Source organism: Meleagris gallopavo, chromosome 2, assembly GCF_905368555.1.
Source record: "Meleagris gallopavo chromosome 2, MGAL_WU_HG_1.1, whole genome shotgun sequence".
NCBI classification, from domain to species: domain Eukaryota; kingdom Metazoa; phylum Chordata; class Aves; order Galliformes; family Phasianidae; genus Meleagris; species Meleagris gallopavo.
The window spans coordinates 106,982,629-107,002,466 of NC_139405.1; the positions used below are offsets into that span (position 1 = coordinate 106,982,629).

Below are 19,838 nucleotides of genomic sequence, written 5' to 3' on the forward strand. Positions count from 1 at the left end.
GAACGGGGCTTGGGTTGCCTGAAACAAACACACAGGATTATATTCAAAAGTATTTTGAAAACTATTTTCAAAAGCAAGCCTCAAAAGCTTCTTCAAACCATCTTGCGTGTGTGTGATCTTATGTATGAAAATATCGTTACAATCTCAGACCTTGTTTGAGTTAATTTTCAACCCTGGTGGTTTCTCTGGACATACTCCAAACAGTGAAATCTGTCCCAGTAGATGTATAAAAGCCTAACAGCAGATAAACTATAATTTGGAATAAAGCCCTCGGAAGCCTGATCTAACTTTGTGGTTAGCCTTGCTTCGAGTGAGAGACTGAGCTAAGGAACATCCAGAAATCTCTTCTGACCTATTTTTCCTGGGGCTCAGTGTAGGTGTGGTGCTTTAGGACTATGCCTACAAATGCACTGGAGTTCTTGGAGCTGTGTTTGAAACAAACCTCCCTTCATCCTGTGATTCCAGAGGTTAGAAATTAATTTTATAGGCTCTCACTGTTTGCTGAAATGTCTCATTTGCTATTATTTTTCTATTTCTGTGCTTTCTGACTTTTCCCCTGTTCATAACAAGAGAGTACGGCTAATTTAGAGGTGTGCACAGAGCAACAGTCTCCCACTAATTTCAAAATGCTCAATGAATACCAATGCCTATAACTGATTATTCTCTAAGCTTCCCCATCTACATCATTAGGAGGTAGGTTTATGTCACCTAACTTAGCTGTCCAAAAGACAGGCTTCCAAGTTAGCTACCTGGCTTCCCCATGTAAAACTAGAGACAGATATCTCCAGATGTGATACAATCATCCAAGGGAAGGAGAGAATGAATGACCCTCTAAAAGTCTCTCTCTAATGATTATTGTCTAGATGAGCAGCTAGACAAGACAATTAGCTTAGACTAGATGCTTAACATTTAAGCAGCTAAAATTAATGTGATGAATCCCATTCCATGTGCTTTAGTAATGGCTCTAGCCTTTGTATCTCAAATTTTATCTCTTGGTATGTTTTCATAGGTGTTCAGATTCTGCACTATGCTCTCAGATTCATTTCGACTTCTAAGGCTTAAAGTACTTGCCTCCTATTACTGTTCATTCTCATAAATATGTCATGGTATAATATAGCTGTCTGTACCCGTAATGAACTCCTTCTGCCTTAAGATTCAACTTCAGAGTCAGTACAGGACTAATATTGCTAAAAACCACACTAATGTGTTTCACATACTCTTGTTCCTGTGAATCTTTCTATCATGAGCACAGGTCTTCAGCTGAATAAGGTACAAACAACATTTTAACTTTTTCTATAACTTAGTTGAGCAAAAGAAAGAAGGAAAAGCCAGGCAAAAAAAAAAAGAAAAAGAAAAAGATGAGGCTGCTGATAAAAAGCTATTGGGCAATGTAGGGAGGGAACTCAAGAACTCACCTCACCCGTTTGACCCATAGGTACCACTTGTACTTGCACTGCTCCCAAGAGAAATTAATAAAACTCATTAAGAAAAAACTCCCATTATAGTAGTCTGATTAATTCCTAATCAGTAGGTTTCAGGATCTTGGTTTTTACTTATTTATCTATTTGCTTACTGATTTATTTAGTATTTTAACTAGAAACATGATTTTGAAAATTCTAACCTGTATCTCCCAGTTGGAAACACTTTATATATATATATACACATATATATATGTGTGTGTGTGTGTTCTTTCTCTCCAGATTGGATGTAGGAAACCAACCCCCCTTTCTTGCTTGCTGCTTATCTTTATGAATCTTCTACAAGCTGACCATACTACTACAGTATGCTCATTAAATTGCTTCGTACCCTTGCTTCGATGGTGTATCTGGGGGAAAAAGGGCTTTTCAATAAAATAGCTTTAGGGAAAAATTTTACAGAGTCCCAGAACACGATCATTTCTCAGATCAACCTGAAAACTTAGCATAATTTTGTTATTTAGTCAAAATGTTTGATTTGTTCATGAATAACAAAAAAAAAAAAAAAAAAAAAAGGAGGGGTGGAGGGGGGAACTGTTTAAGGGCAAATGACGATCTCTAGTCTGTTCTTTCCTACTCCTGTGACTTACTCATAAAAATAATTGTAATCTTAAGCTTAATTCTAGCTTGAATCGTTCCAAAATGTACAGGTATGTGATGTTTTCCTTCTGGCTCATTTCTAATGGAAAATCAGTCTCTTTTAGAGTCTGTTCCCAGGACCAAAGACCTGTTCTCATTGGGAAGAAATGGTAATAATAAATAGTAAAATGGAGTTCCTTGCAGATTTTATTTTGAGGCCGTTCATTTTACCCCCAAACTTTATTTTTGCAGAAGAAAAGGATGATTTGTCTTTGCAGTAAGTGCCGGCCAAGAAGGGAGAGGGGAGCTGAGAACTTTCCAGCCCGTAACAAAACCTGGCAGCGGTGGTCTTAACAGAGTTCAAGTTTATTTGACTAATTCTTTCACCACTTGTCAGAGAACATACTTTTGTTTGCAGTAACAAAACGACCTCTTCCCTCTTCCATTTCTCCAGTGAGTAGTGCCGGCACTTGTGTGGAGCACACATTACTGCTAACCGTTACGATGTTTGCTGTCAAACTCATTTATTTATGCAACTGCTGTAGAAAGGCCCCAGGCCCGTAAGCAGCCCTGAAAGATTTCAGAGCCCTGGTGTGGGGTCATGAAAGGGAAAGCAAGGGGGAGGGCGAAGCCTCCACTGGTTATGAGAAAGGAACTGACACAGGAAATGGTCACATATGGCACAGATTTATTGTGTCCGGGACTTCCCATTCAAAACTCATTATATCTGCAGCTCAGAGCAGTGCATGGCACAGCCACATTCATTTTGGGGGTCTGGAATCTGATGAAATTGCTGTTCTGCTTTGGGGTGGTGGTGGCAGTGTTATCATTCCTTGGCTGGGGAGCCGGCGGTTGGAACCACGCCTGCAAAACCTCTGCTGCTTGCTGCCCCTTTGCATTGAGCAGAGTGCTTTATCTGAAGATTCATGCAATGGCTTTGCTGGTTTGGGAGAGGAGAAAAATCCTTCTGGGCTTTAAATGCAACTGGAGGAAGCCACTAGTGACTTGAGGGGAAATGTAATGGAGAAGAGCTTTGGTAGCAACACAGGAAACAGATTGGCATTTGCAGAATAGCTCATTTTTTCAAAGGCGAAATAATTTGGGCAGGAAGACAGTTCTGTGTGTGTTTTTCTCTTTTAATTGTCTATTCTGGGAGGCAATATCCCTCCCATACCCAGCTATCATAGAATCATAGAATGGCTCGGGTTGAAAAAGACCACAGTGCTCATCCAGTTCCAACCCCCTGCTATGTGCAGGTCGCCAACCAGCAGCCCAGGCTGCCCAGAGCCACATCCAGCCTGGCCTTGAATGCCTCCTATTGGCTCCTTGAATGATGAGTAGCGGAATCATAAAATTGTGGGAATACTTTGATTACATTTTTCTGTTTGCTTCATGAGACTATCTAAAAAGCTCTAGTCAGAGCCCTGGGTCCTAGGTGCTATACAAATCAGTACCCCTTAGCTATGTAATGATGGATACTCCAAGCCCTGTGTTGATCCATGCTCTCCTGTGAGTGTTCTCTGCATCACGAAGGACAAGAGTAACTCAGCAGTTTGATCCTTTCTCCTCCCATGCACAATATAATGTCAACTTACGTCTCTTTTGGCTGCATGTTAGAGTTATTCCCTCAGTAGAAATCATGGGGGACTTTGTGTTGCTGAGATGGCTAAAGCGACTCAGGTTCCCCAATCAATAATGGTAACAAGGACAAAAATCCTCTCTAATTCTGCCTTTCTCAGAGAGTTTATTAAACTGGTGATCAAGCTGCTCTGGGACAGTGCTGACAATAGCAGAAGCGGACTTGATATGTACTTCTCCTGAGTCAAGAAGTGCTTGGGAATGGGTGCAGTATCCCCCTGGTTGCTCCTGCTACATCAAGAGAACTGCTCTGTGCCAAGTTTGATCACAGGCAACCCAGCAGATTACAAAAACATTCCTGGGTTCACTCCAGAAGTTAGGAGAAGTAAGAAGCCTGTCCAAAAAAATCTATCTGCAGGTGGCCACTACCTTCCAGATGGTCAGTCCCTCTGATAGTGCAGGGTGTGTGCCATGCCAGCTCAAGGGCAAGGAGCTGGCCATGGCATTGGTAGTGCTTTAGTTTTGGTGGATGGAATGCCTTTAGAATCTCATTTCCAGTCTTCAGGGCATGGACAGCCATGTTATTCCTCTGGTGGCAGCAAGGCATCTTAGAAATGCTTTGCCCCCATGAGCAGTTTGACACAAAGCTGGGCATCTCAGATTGTCAGACTCGTCTCACATGAGAGGGCTTACGATATACCTAGGTTATCCTCTCCAGCTTTCTGGTATTCTTTGAGTTTGGTATTCTCTCTCAAATGCAAAGACCAAAGATGTTATCTTTAACTCAAGGAGTTCCAGAGTTTTAAAACTCTGACAGCTTGGGGAACATTTTGGAAGACCACTGCTGTAAACATATCCTGTTCTCATACAATCTCTAGGCATTTCCTTTTGACCACTGCTGGAGATCATCCTAGCCTAGATGTGCCTCAAGAGTCTCCCGTGAAGACTTGTGTACTTCTTTTGATCGATGTATTACTATACTATTTGGGAACTGAAAAAAGTTTGCAATTTTTTCATTTGTTACTTTGGAAGATATACTCCTATTTATAGCACATAATACTTACCTCTTAGGCCTGGGCAAGCCCTGAAGGGTTAGTGCTCACATAATACATATATAGGTATGAATAAATATTATCAATGTGTGTGGCCATATCCATGCATGAGAACAGTAGACACAAGAACAAATATTTCATGTACTACACTTGTTTTTCTATGGATATGTATGGCAAAGGAAAGGACCGGTGCAGATCCTGGTGTTCATGGTATTGGTGAGCTTACACTACAGTCTTTCTTTCTGTGCGTGCACTAATAACCATCTTTTCTCTGCTTGGGCATCCACTTCAGCAGATCTTGTAGGAACACAGTATCACTGAGTCCCCAAATGTGACTGAAATTGGCTAAGAAGTTCAGTGGTTTTTATGAAGGAGTGATAAACAGGAGAACTTAAAACCTCACGCACGGTGTGGTCTTATGAGGCTCATTTCCTTCAAAAATCATTTTATTTAGGAGAAAGAATTAGCAGCCTAAAGCAAACACTCCTTTTATATACACACGGTCCCTGGCACATGCATATATTTATGTGCATTTGTCTCAGGCACATGTGCTTACACAAATGTATGAGCAATCACACTCACCCCCATGCACTGCCATGTGTCTTCCTGGTGCACACTGTGTGCAAAAACTTCCTGGCATTGCTTATCATAGAGTCATAGAGTCACCAAGGTTGGGAAAGACCTCCAAGATCATCCAGTCCAACCATCCACCTACCATCAGTAATTCCCCACTGCATCACGTCCCTTAGTAGCCCATCTAAGCATTTCTTGAAGACCTCCAGGTCAATGACTCCACCACCTTCCTGACCAGCCCATTCCAGTGCCTGACCACTCTTTTAAAAGAGAATACATTTTTCCTAGTATCCAACCTGAACTTCCCCTGGTGCAACTTGAGGCCGTTCCCTCTCGTCATATTGCTAGTTGCGCAGAAGAGGCTTATCTGTATCTTTACCCTCTATGTGGACACTGGTACATTCAGTTGCATGATATTTCTAATTTACAATCAGTGGGGTTTCTAAAAATGATGGGGAATGACTTGCCTCAACATCTGCTGAAGGGACAGGCTCACTTACACTTCTGCACACGAAGATTTACAAGATGAATGCCATTCGTTTCAAAGGATGAGCACATAAGCACGAGGAGCCTGTGCTAGGGATTGGATAGAAGAGTTGGGTCCAAAATTATTCACAGGGGACATCTGAACTCAAGAAATGTAGAAAACCTTTTGCACGACAAAAACGGCTGACCTCAGAATAATTTACCTTTGCACACTGCCACATTTCCCAAGTCCTGTTGCTGGGCCTTTCTTATTTCATATTTGAATGTCAGCGGGTCAAAAGGAACAGTTAATGCTGATGAATATTTCCCCCTCAGCAAAGATATGTGCTGGCCAGCCCAAGGCCAATGAATGGCAATTTCTAAACAGCGTCCCATTTATCTCTCCTCTCCCTCTCCCTCCCCCACTTGCTTTTATATTTTTGTAACTATAATTGTAGTTAAATTAGAAATAACTGACGGGCAAATCCAGTCAGATGGAAAGAAAATTGGGGGAGATTTATTTTATTTTGATAAAAACCTGACGTTGCCTTTTGTTTTTGTCAAAAAAAAAAAAAACAAAAAAAAAAAACCTACTGTATTTTTCCTTGTACCATGAATTGTGAGATCTATCATGAAACGGGTAAAAAATTATTGAAGGAAATGGTGGTGTTAACCTGAAGGGGAAAATCATTAATGTTGATGTATTTCATTCGATTTTAAATGTAGAATTTATTTCATTTTATTTTATTTATTTGGCGTTGGGGAACTGGGGAAAAGGCAGGAGACTTGCAAAGGACTCTATGTGCCTTTAAGTCAAAACATCTATTTTAAAAGCACTCTTCCCTCCTTCCCTCCCGCTCCATTTTTCTAAATAAAGGATATGAGATGTTGTTGTTGTTGGCTGGTTTGTTTTTTTTTTTTTTGTTTTGGTTTGGTTTTTTTTTCCTAAGCAAAGAGGACCCCCTCGGCACATTTTTCTTTTCAAATGTGAAATGAGGTGGAAAATCCTCATTTCACGACAGGAAGGACAAATATTGACACAAAGTTAATATTTGTCAGGAGCCCTAGAAGCAACCTGAGTGCTCAAATCTCATATAGATATATATGTTTGTGTGTGGCCGTGCGTGTGTGCATCTGTATATCTATAATTAAATAGTAATGTTGGCTCGGTGGTAAGGGAATCTGCAGAAAGCAAAGGCGCAGATGCTTTCTGTCTCCTTTTTCTCTCTTTCATGCACTAAGCAGGACACACAACGATGTCTCCTCCATCTTCCCACCCATTCCTAGGGTCTCCAGTTGACTCATAGAATGAATCACAGAACGCCCTGGCTTGAAAATGACCACGACGACCATCTAGTTTCAACCCCCCTGCTATGTGACTCACACATGCCTGATTTCTCTCGTCTTCCCCCCATTTTTTTCCACCTCTAACATAAGTGCAAACGCACACGCGCACACAAATAGAACCCGTTTAATCAGATTTCACCCCATTTACGAACGAGGGGAGCTTCTGGAATTTATCACTGTTATTGCTCATTGCCAATGTAAATAGCACATGTCAGCTCAATGTTCGGTGGTCACTCAGTATTTATTAAGCCCTGTCCACCCTGGCCTTTTTTAGAGGAAAGCCCTGGGGCGGATTAGCTGCTGGCCCTGACGCACCGTGTCGCTTATCTGTTCGCATTGATTATGAGAGTCAGCTGTGGCCAGGCCTCACTTTTTCCCTCTCCTCTCAGGCCCCTCTTACAAGCACCCCTGCTTGGATTTTCATGAGGAAATAATCAGATTAGGGCTTCAGCGGCGAGTTCATATGGAGTTCTCTTTCTCCAATGTGCTACTAACTGAATAAACGTGTTTTGTGGTAAATTGCAAATGACATTATGATTACTAAGGCCAGCATGGGTTTCATTTAAAAGTGATCAAAATTGCAGGCTGCAGAAATTGTGAGTGGCAGATAAGGCCGTTTGGAAGGAGACGAGCAGCAGTGCGTGTGCATGCATGGGTGTGCAAGGAAGTGAGCAAAGCTGCGTGGCAAGGCAAAGGGAAGTCCTAGGAGATCACAAAATATTGGCAGGTCCCATGTCTCTGGAGGGAGATGGAGTGACTTGAACATTTCCAGCAGAGCAAATGAGATCTGCCAACCTTTGGGGCTGGCTGCGTGCTGCAGGGCTACGGCCGGTATTTGCAAACAAAGATGCTGCTCCCTCTCCTTTTGCCCCTAGCAGACACCCATTGCAAAACAGTCCTTCTGGTGCAGCTAGAAAGGGAAAGGCAAATATAAGAAAAAGGGAGAAAAGGGAAAACAACAAGGTGGTGTCTAAAAATAGAGCGTTTTTTCTATAGATCTTGTCTCACTGGGATCTCCTTCCTGAGCAGCGTATGACATTCGTGTAATTTCACTGTTTTCCTCTGTGACATATGGAGTGAGAAATGCTCTTTCAGTCTGCACATGTGGAATCCCCTTGAAATAAGTCATAGGTAAATGTCCACGGGATTCAGACACCAAGATGTGGCAGTAAGCAGGACCCAGCCTGCTTTCTCCTAGCTCCTATCTTTTCCCGCAGCCTGTCATTTTCTTCTAGCAATGACTTTCCCAGTCGTGATGTTTCTTTAATAAGACAAATGCCCTTTTATTCATTCAGAAGTTTGTGGCTCTCACAGATGTCTCCCTCTGTCATTAATACTAAACATTGCTGATCTGTATACACGTCCCCAGAACTACTGAGCAAGGAGCTCAGTAAGTTTATGCACTCACAAGCACAGCTAACTAGGGGAGAGCAGGCTTGGGAGCAAAGGAGGATTATAGCTGGCTATGGCAGCAAATTCCTCCTTTGATTTTGTTTTGAAGGAAGGAAGGAAAAACAGAAACACACATCTTTTCCTAGGATGCTTCGGGCAGAAGTGTTTATGTTGTTGGTGCCTGTGTTTGAACTCATTTACTTTTATTCTCTCTTTATAATCAGTGATGATCTCATCACTGTGGCCTGAGGCACAATTTCTCTCATGTTAAAGCAGAGACTTATATTTGATCAAATGGAACGTATCCTAACTCAGAGGACTGCATGGACTGTATCTCCTCTGCACAGATCCATAAAAGGGCTCTAATGACACCTCCTCAGACACTTGGAAAGGGATTGGCTTGCAAATTCTGGAATATATGGAAGTGTCTTAGCTCCTGTTACATTTCATGAAAAAAGGTTCACATGAAGTATTCCCTAAAGTTGCTTTTGCATTCCCATGGGTCATACTTACAGGTATAGTTACCCTAAGAGGTCCAAATGACTTAGAGAAATTATCCTTCTGTCATACTTACTCCTTCAACAGCAGATGCAATTAAGTGTCCAGAATGAACGGGGCAAATGTGTGTAAGGCACTCTGAAAGTAATGCCTCTTATTTGTTTCCATGGAAACTACAACAGATGCAGAGAGCACAATAGCACTATTTGATAGAGCAAGTTCTCAGCTACAAAACACAGTTTTTCAACAAAGTCACCACGGTTAGCTGTGTATTTTCGCTAGCGATGAACTAGAATCCACATGCCTTGCTCATAAAAATCTGCACAAGTGGAGATGATTCACTATTCCACAGCTATTATGATAGTGTTGTTGCTAGGAAAATGTTGCCCAGGCAGTCCATTTTTCTTCAGCCTGAACAGATGGAAGTTAGGGTATGCAAAATTCAGACTATATTGTGGGTGTAGTAGGATGGCCCAGCCAAGATGGGCTACGTGGTCCGTGGTCTTCAGATCACTTTACCTACTGAGATCTATGTCTTGAACATTTTCTTCAATGGGAAATTCACATGTTGCCAGTCCATACTGGCTCACGTGACACCTGACTCATAGTAGTGACACCACGTCTTGTCACTGCCCCTCTGCTGCCATGTGTCACATGGCAACAACATGTAATAGAATATTGCTGGGAAGGTTCCACCTCTACTGTCATCCCACCAATGTCCATAAACATAAAATAGAAGGCATTACTTTCAGAGCAGCCCATGTACTACCAGTTCTCAACTATTTTCAGGTTAAGGTCTTCTTCAGGTAGATGTAGTTTCCATCTGTTTAATACCAATAGTGTCCAGACCTCTCAAAACTAGTTAGAATTTTAGCACCTGCAAAAATGACTTTGAGCACCAAATGGGAAAATATGCAGCTGTAGCACAAACTGTTGAGATGACATCTGATACATTTTTTTTTTTTTCTTTCCCCACCTCTACTTGTCCTTCCAGGAATTTACAGAGATGACAGCAAGTGTATCTTCAAGCCCTCAGTACAAGGCTACTTCTGCAAACAGGCAGACTATGCATTTGTCATCCTGGAAAATTTAGACACCAGCACGGTCAAGCAGGAGCTGTTTCCAATAGCAGCAGTGACTGGCAGCTTTATGGATACCTTCAGTGACGGAGCTTCAGATGCATCGTGTCGTTCTGCACAGCATCCTTCTGCTTTCTTCTCTGTACTGCCAACCACCAAACTCACAACAGTTTGCTTCCCAGGCCTAACGCCTCTGATTTTCAGACTCTACCTCCTCAGTGGGCAGAACTCAACCAAACTGCCCCTTGCTATTTTCTACAATGAACCCCTCAGCCTTCGTGTCTTCACCGAAGGGAAATATATCTCTCCAACTCCATCTTCCTTCTCATGGAATGTAGGGGCAGGAACCAATTATTTTAGCTTTGAGGACAATCTTCTCTATGTCCTCCTTCATGAAGAGGAGCCTGTAGAAATAATCACTGGCCTTTCTCTTCATGTGGCTTTCACTGTGACTGAGACCACTGGGGAAGAGGGTGAGGCAAATATCATGCATCGATTGGCTGATTTCTTGCAGGTTGGTCATGATCAAGTCAGAATAGTCTATCGAGTGCCGGGAGGTGAAAGCATGTTGAAAGTCATCTCAGACAATGCTAGCAAAAAGAAATACCACTGCCCCAACATGACGTTTTGCACAGCCTTTCATAGCAGATCTGGATCACAGAAACAAGGGAGAGGAGCAGTAAATGCTCGAGTTGTGCAGCTGTCCGATGCAGCCGGTCCATCAAAAGTGCTGATTTTTGAATTTGGCGATCCACCAGGCCACCAAATAAATGAGTTCCAGCGTTCCTTAACAATTGACAATTTAAAGATCTTGGCTAGTGCAATTATCAATGCTCATCAGACTGGAGACCTTCAGACAGTCCTGGGTTTACCAGTTGATAGTATAATGGTGAATCAGCCAGACTTACTGTTCTCAGGAAGAGATAATAGGAGGTAAGTGTGCTCTTGCAGTATCTTAAAAAAAATGTTGATGCTGATTAAAGTGGATTGAGTGAATTGAACCACTTGACCTGCTTAATAAGATACAGAGTAAGTTCCCCATTTGCTGAAATATGACTGAGATAAAGCACATTAAAAAGTTTCCCTAAGAGAGCTGTGGTGAAGTATTAACTAAAGTCCTGACTCTGATCTAGCCAAATTATCATGACATTTTCTCGGTGCTCATGGATGTCTATGTAGTACAAAGCTGTCCATGATATTTTAATCCAGGAATAGAGTTTATGCAAGTCTGACATGAAATTATAAAGTAGTAGGTAAACTCAGTGATTTTTAAGAGTTCAAACTACTAAAGCCCTTAACTTCTTAACAGTTAAATCTATGAGTGTTTGTAGATGTCGTGCCAGAAATATGCTGTGGTAGACAGGTTATTGCCTTAAATTCACTCTCAGGCCTAAACCTTAGAATCATAGAATCACCAAAGTTGGAAAAGACCTACAAGATCATCCAGTCCAACTGTCTACCTGTCACCAACAGTTCTCACTACACCATGTCTCTAAACACAACGTCCAAACGTTTCTTGAACACCTCCAGGTTCAGTGACTCCACCACCTCCCTGGGCAGCCCATTTCAGCCCATCCCAGTGCCTGACCACCTTAATTCATATACTTTAATACTTAAAGCCAGAAAAAAAATAAAATAAAATAAAATAAATTGCATTTTGTAAGTACTGTATATACATATTTTCATACATAATACATAAAGTGCATGGAAGATAACTTTCTGATGCAGGTGGTGAAGGTGACAACGAGGAGAGGTGTGCTTCTGGACCTTGTAAGGAAACACAGGGAAGGGGTGGCTGGGAACTTGAAGTTGGGGGCAGCCTTGGATGCAGCAACCATGAGATAGTAGGAGGAAATGAAAGAAATAAGGCAGTAAGTAGGACTGCAACCCTCAACATCAGAAGAGCCACTTTTGACCTCTTCAAGGACCTACTTGGAGGCATCCCATAGGTTAGAATAGTGAAAGGGCCCAGAATGTTGGTTGACACTCAAGCATCACTTCTTCTAAGCTCAAGATCGATGCATCCTTAAGAGTAAGAAATCAGCCAAAGGTGGCAGGAATCACAGAGGGATGAGCAAGAAGCTCATAGAAAAAAAACATAAATGGAAGAAGAACTCTATAGAATATGGAAAAGTGGTCTGGCAACTTGGGAGGAATACAGGAATATTATTAGGGCCTACAGGAATACCATAAAGAAGGCTAAGGCCCACTTGGAATAAATTCTGTAGGGGAGGTCAAGGACAACAAGAAAGGCTTTTTAAAGTATGTCAGTAGCAAAGTGAACACAGGGGAAAATGTGTCCCACTATTGAATGAGGTGTGTTCCTTGGTAACGGGATGCTGAGAAGGCAGAGATGCTGAATGTCTTCTTTGCTTCAATCTCTACTTCTAAGGCTGCCCATGAAGAATCCCAGACCCTGGAGTTGAGAGAGACAGTCTGGGCAAAGGAGGATTTCCACTTGGTCAAGGAGGATGTGGTCAGAGATGAGCTAGGCAAAATCAACTCAAATAAATCCATGGATCCTGATGGAACGCACCTATGAATGCTGAGGGAGCTGGCAGAAGTGATTTCCCTCTTTATCATCTTTGAAAAGTCTTTGAGAATGGGAGATGTGCCTGAAGAACCAATGCCACTCCAGTCTTCAAAAAGGTCAAGAGGGAGGAGTCAGGCACCTACAGCCTCAGCTCCATCTATAGGAATGTGATGGAGGAGCTTATTCTGGATGTTATCTCCTAGCTAGTGGAAGAAAAAGAGGTTATCAATCAACACGGATTCACTAAAAGGAAATTATATCAAGTGGATGGGGCCAGGCTCTTCTCAGCAACGCCCAGTGACAGAAAAAGAGACACAAACTGGAACATAGGAAGTTCCATACAAACATGAGGAAAATGTTTTTCATTGTGAGAGTGGCAGCAATGGTATAGGCTGCCCAGAGAGGTTGTGGAGATTCCTTCTCTGGAGTTGTAACCTGCTGTAGGGAACATGCTTTAGCAAGAGGCTGGATTGGAAAGGTTCCTTCTAACCCAATGATTCTGTGATTTCTATGATAAATATATGCACATATGTGTGTGGGTATGTACAGCATCAGGCCTGCATCTAATTTTAACAGAACAGTGCAGAACAGTCCTGCACTTGAAAATGATTTCCCAATGGGTACTACCTTTTGAGCTCTGTCAGGTAACTAGTTCTAGGTCAGTTTTGTCTGTAGTAATTTTTTATTGATGTTTATGCCAAGGCTCAATCTCTGAAGGTGATTTTCTCCTCTTCTCCACAGCAACAAACAGTCCTTCCTTCCTCTGTCCTCATCTTGCTCCTTTGAGCCTTCTTGCAGCCTCTATTTGCAAACCCAGATGGCAGCCCTTATCTGCAGAGAGGGCTGAGAGGAGCAAGACTGAGAGGGGAACAGACAGCAGTATATTTCAGCTTCAGATCCTGAATCTGTATTAAAAGCAGATGGGAAATATGAAAAAGGTAATATCCCATCTGCTTTTAATAGGGGACATGGGATTTGATGCCTGGCAACCTTATTGTGTACTCTCTTGATATTGCATAATGTTATTTTTGATGTTGTGCACTACTGAGCCTTACCCAAGTATAAACATATTCCATCTATGATAGAAAGAAATTGAATTTGTCTAAGACTTATTTTCTCTAATTAATACCATATCCTCTAACTTTCTGCACTGACCCCAGTACCATCCTGCTGTCTGTTGGTGATAGGAAGTGTTGTTCACATGCTTAACTTTTCCACTAGGCACAGTGTGGCTTACAGTAGTGGTGAACCCTCATTAGAGTTTGCTTCTCTGGGGACATAAGAATCATTGTTTTGACTTGATTTGTTTTCTAAGTAGTACCATTTTTAGCACAAGTGGAAAATTGTTATTTGCAAGATAAACTAGGCCAAACTTTGAAGATACACAATCTTTTTTTTATCCAGCTTCACTATTTTCAATAGTGTGCTTCTGTTACGATGCAGGACACCACAAAATGTGGCAGCAAAATCTGTAGGAAGTTTTGCAGTCTGTGGTAGCAAATGTTATCCTTTATGCTATTCTGAGACATATTGTAGAATGTGACATGTAATCTCTCATTCACTGTCTGTTACTGATATCAGATCAAAAGGAGCAACAAGAAGAGCAACGTGAGTTACAATGTGAGTCAGGAGCAAGCTGCAGTTTTTCAGGATAAGGTCACCAGAATGCTATTAGAAGTCTATAGGTTACTGAACACACTGATATAAAATAGAATCATCAAATCATTAAGGTTGGAAAAGACCTTTAAGATCACCAAGCCCAACCCCAATCCACTGCCACCAAGCTCACTGCCCACGTCCCCCAGTGCCACATTGAACACCTCCATGAACGGTGACCACACCACCTCCCTGGGCAGCTGTGCCACTGCTTCACTGCTCTTTTGGAGAAGAAATGTTTACTGTTATCCAACCTGACCATCCTCTGGCACAATTTGAGGCCATCACCTCTTGTCATTGTGGGAGGTAAGCAGGGATCACCTAGAGGAGAGGATCACCCTGTTCTGTGTGCCAGGAAAGAAGTTTTTCAGCTACGTATTTTCAAGCAGAGATGACATTTTCATTGCACTGGAGACTGATCTACTGGTTGGCATTTGGGAAGCTATTCCTGTCTTTCCATCTGAGCATGCTCTTTGATACCAGTGATCAAAGCAGGGCCCTATGTTTTGTTATAAGGACAAGAGCAGGGCCAGCTTGCAGCTGCATAATCACCATCTTACTAGGGGAAGACCTGGGATGCATATTCAAGAGAATGCTAACTACCAAATGGGAGAACCAGCTCCACACAGCAGTGTGGGCTCCTCTGCTGCTTTATTTATTGCTCCCCATCAGTCACAGCCTTTCTGGGATTACTCATGGCTGACATTTCTGATGCAATAAGGCCACAGATAACTCGTGAAATGAAATCAGGGCTTTCCTGTTGGGACATGTAATATCCCCACTGTCTATCTGTCTCTCTTTAGGCAGTACATGCTAGCACAGGCAAGGATAATGGGTCTGGGATTACAAGTCAGGATAAGTATACCTATGCATTTTTCTGTGGAAGGAAAAGAGAAATGTTTTCACCTCAGAGTGATGCAAAATCCAGTTGGGCTCAGATATTCACAGAAGCTGCACTCACACAGGGCCAGCCTTCCTGTGGCTTCAGACTTGTGGCTCCTCTTGCTTCCAGCCAACAACAAAAAGGCCTTTGATCAGCAGAGACCGCCTGCTCATCCTGCAGCTCAGGACAGCTAGGCTGAATGGAGCCTGGGAAACCTTGCTGCGGTCAGGTAGCAAGACAGCGAGCCTCTGCATCACACTGGCAAGCCTTTAAAAAGAAAAGATATATGTGACCGTTATGATTTTTGATTTTAAATGCTTTTTTTTTCTTCTTTTTTTCCCCCTCGTGATTTTAATATAAATCCTTTGTTGTGGTTCCTTCAAGCATGGCTCACTGGTTTGGCTCACAGAAAGGAGTAACTGCTGTGAGTGCTGCAGCCTTGCACAATGGGAGGAGAGGCAGTTATCACATAGCTTTCTCCTTCAGTATATGTCTGTATTTAAATATGTGCTGCAATGTATTCACAGGCAGGAATCTCTCTCTTGCAAAGTTTTCCTCATATTAGTATGTATATTAAAGTACAATAGAGCACAGCAACAGAAATATGGTGCAAATTTCTGTGGGTGTCTTTATATAGAATCAGAAATACAAAAGCCAGACAGTCTTCCAGATACCATTTAGTCCCCATCCCCAAAGTGGAGCAGGAAACTCAGTGATGCCCAATGGAACTTTAACATGTTGCATACGGAAATTTGCAGGCATTAATCTTCCCTTATTAAGAGCTATGCTTAGGGTAGCATGTGAAAGATAATGTGAATAAAGGAATTAACATTAATTGAGACTCGAGCAGTAAAAGTGAAGCAAATTGTCTAGGAACTGCTCGTTCAGACAGCAGCACCAATCCAGAGAACTAAAGGAGAAGTCAGCACTCATTGCCTGATCACACAGCATGCACACAAGCAGGTAGAGTTGGAGGTGCAAACTGCATTAATGCTGACACATCCTGACCCTGGTAACAACCTTCGTGCAGGTTTTAGGCAGGCTGTAGAGTGTAATTGCACAAAGCTTTAAGAAAGGGGGGGGACAACTTTTTTTACTTGTGTAGGAATCCTACTTTCCCTCCCAGGGTAGGCAAGGCAGGATGCTAAAAGCCCTAACCCCAGAGCTGCAGCACTGCAGGCTCTATCAGGGCTTTATCTGGAGCACTCAGATGAATTTGCTGTAAATATCCTGGGAACATTCCTCAAATACAAAAAGCTGAGCCCCCTTTTTGGCCAACATCTCTTATCTTAGCTGGTAGATCTTTAAGGAAGCTTTCCTCAGTGTGCAAGAGCTCTCCATCCCCCGGTGAAGCTACTTAGGAAAGGAAGCTAAAGACAGCTGTGGCTGAACTGGGACCTGCTGGTCAAACTGAAGAGTGAGAAGAGAATGCCCAGGCAGTGGAAACAGAGACATGTACTGTGGGAAGAGTAACAAGAAGCAACCAGGCTACATAGAGATGAAGTCAGGAAGACCAAGGCCTAGCTTGAACTGAACTTGTCTAGGGATGCTGAGAAGAACAAGAAAGGCTTCTGCAGGTACCTCAACCAGAAAAGGGAAGTCCAGGAGGGTGTACCCACCCTAGCATGTGACACAGGCAAGCTGGTAATAATAGACAAGGAGAAGGCTGAGGTAGTCAGCAACATTTTTGCCTCTATCTCACTGATAACACACAGCCCTCAAATGTTTGGATTGGTAGGATGGGACTGGGGGAGCAACATCCCTCCTACTGTAAGTGAAGATTATGACCACCTGAGGAACATGAACATCCAAAAGGTTGTGGGTCCCGATGACAGTGCATGTCCCTGTTCATTGCAGGGGAGTTAGGCTAGATGGTTTTTGAAGGTCCCTTCCAACTCTAAGGATTCTATGACTGTATTCAGCCATCTAGTTAAATTATGGAACACATTGATAAATTTACTGTGAAACCTATAAGGTTTCTAATCAGAGGACTGGGATTCTGTAATGGGCTGTTGTAGGAGTGATGGTATGAGAAACCTAATGGGATTAAAGTGCATGCTAAACACATATAAACAGTGTTACAGCATATCAAAAGTCATGATTGTATTGTGTTGTAGGAATCAATGTGAATTTTAGTGTTTTTTTCTTAATTCCTAACTCTTCTCAAATTGGTAAACAGCAGTTCAAGGATCTGCCTCAAGAGGTACACACCATAGAATCACAGAACCATAAAGTTTGGAAGGGATCTCTGGGGATCAGCAAATCCAACCTCTGCTGGAGGAGGTTCCCTATGGGAGGTTGCTTATTTCAGACATATTTATGTGCAGGTTGCCTGTAGTGCCACAGTACAGAAAACTGCTGGATACAGTGGTGTCTGTCCATAAAAGTGAGTGCTTGACTTGGGGGAAAAAAAAAATGGAGTCAGAGTAGTCTGTCTTTTTGTATGCAAACCTTATGTAAAACCAGTGTTTCCCTTGGAAGTTTTCAAAGGAATCTCTGAAATGTCCCTTTGGACAACAGTCATGGGGCTTGATGTTGCCACTCCAAATCAGATAATAGGAGTTTTTCATCAGACTGGAATTCAAGTTTTACCCACACTGTATCTGTGATGGAATCCACAGCTCGCTCCAGCTGTAGACTTCCAAAAACCAACCAGCTCCTCTGTGAGAAGGGAGCAGGAGGAAGGACGGGGGAAGGGAGAGCAGAGGTGGAGAAAGGTGAAGTTGGGAAGGACTCAGGAAAATGAGTGCTACCTCTGTCAGCAAAGAGGGAGGTCTCTGTGGGAGGAAAGAGGGATTTATTGCCATGTGATCTCCGCAACAATATGGATCTTTGAGGGTTTTTAATCATTTAAAAATGAAGGGGATCAGTCCAAGGGGAGACTTTTCTGGTTCTCTGCTTTTCTCCCAGAGGCTAGAACTGTTGGGATCAGCTCAAGGGTACATCTGAGAGCCAGGATACCCATCAGCTTTCTCAGAGACTGGAAAGAGAGCTGATCCCAGGTCAGGTGCTCAGTGCTGGCTGCTTGGCTTACATCACATACCTATGTGATTTCCCCCTTAACCATTAATGGAGCCTGTGGTAAAATCTACTTCTTTGATGATTTCCATGGTGTGAATGCTCAGCACAGCTAAGTCTCTGAAGAGTCCATCCCGTCCCCATTCTGACTTTTTTAAGGCTCCTACTGGTAAAGCTGGGCTGGTGCAACATTACAGTGCGTGACAGCTGTGTTGGCTCTGAAGTCAATCCGTGTCACTGTCACATCATACTCTTGACATCGCATGGAAAAGGGAGACAAATTCTTCCACATGCCTTGTTAGCAGGAGCCTGGTGAGCAAAGGGTTAAGTGGCTTTGGTGCTGTGTCTTTGTAGGGATGTGTGTACATATATAGCTATATATGTATATGGATATATATATATACAGCCCTCAGTTTGGCTGTAGGACCTCGCGCCCGCAGGCCACAGTCACATTATCATCTGGAAATTGGATAACGACAGCACAATGACAAATCCAGGTTGCTTGCAATAAGGTGCTAATCCCTTTGCTTTAATATCGGAGCAGCGTGTAATGATGTTTGGACATCACTCCAGTTTACTGACGACCCCACTGGGGCCAGCAATAGAAGCGTACAACTGTCTAACAAGCCGTCAGGTGACCGCCGTCGTCAAAGCAACGGATGGTGCAATCTAATCTTCCCTCCATCCCTTCCAGCTCCCAATAAGGGCCAGATTATAGAAGTGGCCCATCAATGCTTGGTAACTCGAATCAATTAACGTTAATTCGCACAATGCTATGATGTATTGTGATCACTTTCATTTCAGAGAAGGGGGAAGAAATTGCTATAATTCACCTAAAATGAGGTTGTCTATGGTGCTGAGGTATTAATTGGGTGTCCATATTAAATGGAAAAGGAGCATGGTAGTGAAGGAAAAGTGGATGAGTGACTCTCTTGGCTGCTATTGACCTATCAGAAGAAGACAGTGCCCTTTTCCTTTGCTTTTATCTATTACAGTTTTCCCTATTGCGTGTCAAGTTGATGTATTATAAAAAATTCATTTGGTGACCTTTCACCCCCCTAGCAGATTAAACAATTTCACTGGGATGGCATCATTAACAGGGCCTTGCATTTAATGATGATTTCTCTAAAAGGCCACGGAGATTCGATTTTAAGCTAACAGATTTATTGCACTATTATAACATATCGTAAAAAACTGTACCACCTACGGTCTGGTTTTAGGATAGAAACTGTTTAAGAGTTTATGTGGAGCTTAAAGTGATATTACCTTGGGATATGCAGCAGCGGCGAAGCTCTGACCTCCGGCATGATGCTGCTTACATTCAATAAAAGACATTCCTCTGACAGAAAGCTTTGGGAGTGTGTTATGGGAGAGACCTGGGTTAGCTCCTCACCACGAGCAGATAGAGTTCTAAGCACAGGTATTTCCACTCAGCTCCAACGATTAATGAAAGCTGCTAATGAAGTTGGGGACTGTTTCCTTTCTGTTGGATGGACAGGTTCTGAAGGGTCCTCTCATCCTACCATACCCTTGAGTGGATCCATAGGGTCTTTCTGTCTCTTTTTTTAGGATGACTTCTCGTTGTTCCAGCCCGTAGAACCCTGCCAGTTGCCTCCACCAGGCAGCTGCTCACCTTCAGCCTTTGGTGTCACTGGGATCATAAGGTGGAAAAGGAAAGCTATCTGAGCAGGGAGGAAGGTTGCCCTAATG

At 42.7% G+C, this 19,838-nt stretch overlaps 1 protein-coding gene across 4 annotated transcripts in view; it reads left to right on the forward strand.

Moving 5' to 3' along the window:
• Positions 1-19,838, forward strand: part of PKHD1 (PKHD1 ciliary IPT domain containing fibrocystin/polyductin) — a 288,369-nt gene that overhangs the window by 239,086 nt on the left and 29,445 nt on the right. For all 4 annotated transcript variants that reach the window (XM_085218344.1, XM_085218343.1, XM_085218345.1 and 1 more), the window contains one exon: positions 9,954-10,971. In XM_085218344.1, coding sequence (XP_085074470.1) covers positions 9,954-10,971 — 1,018 coding nt within the window. The remainder of the gene's footprint in view (positions 1-9,953; positions 10,972-19,838) is intronic.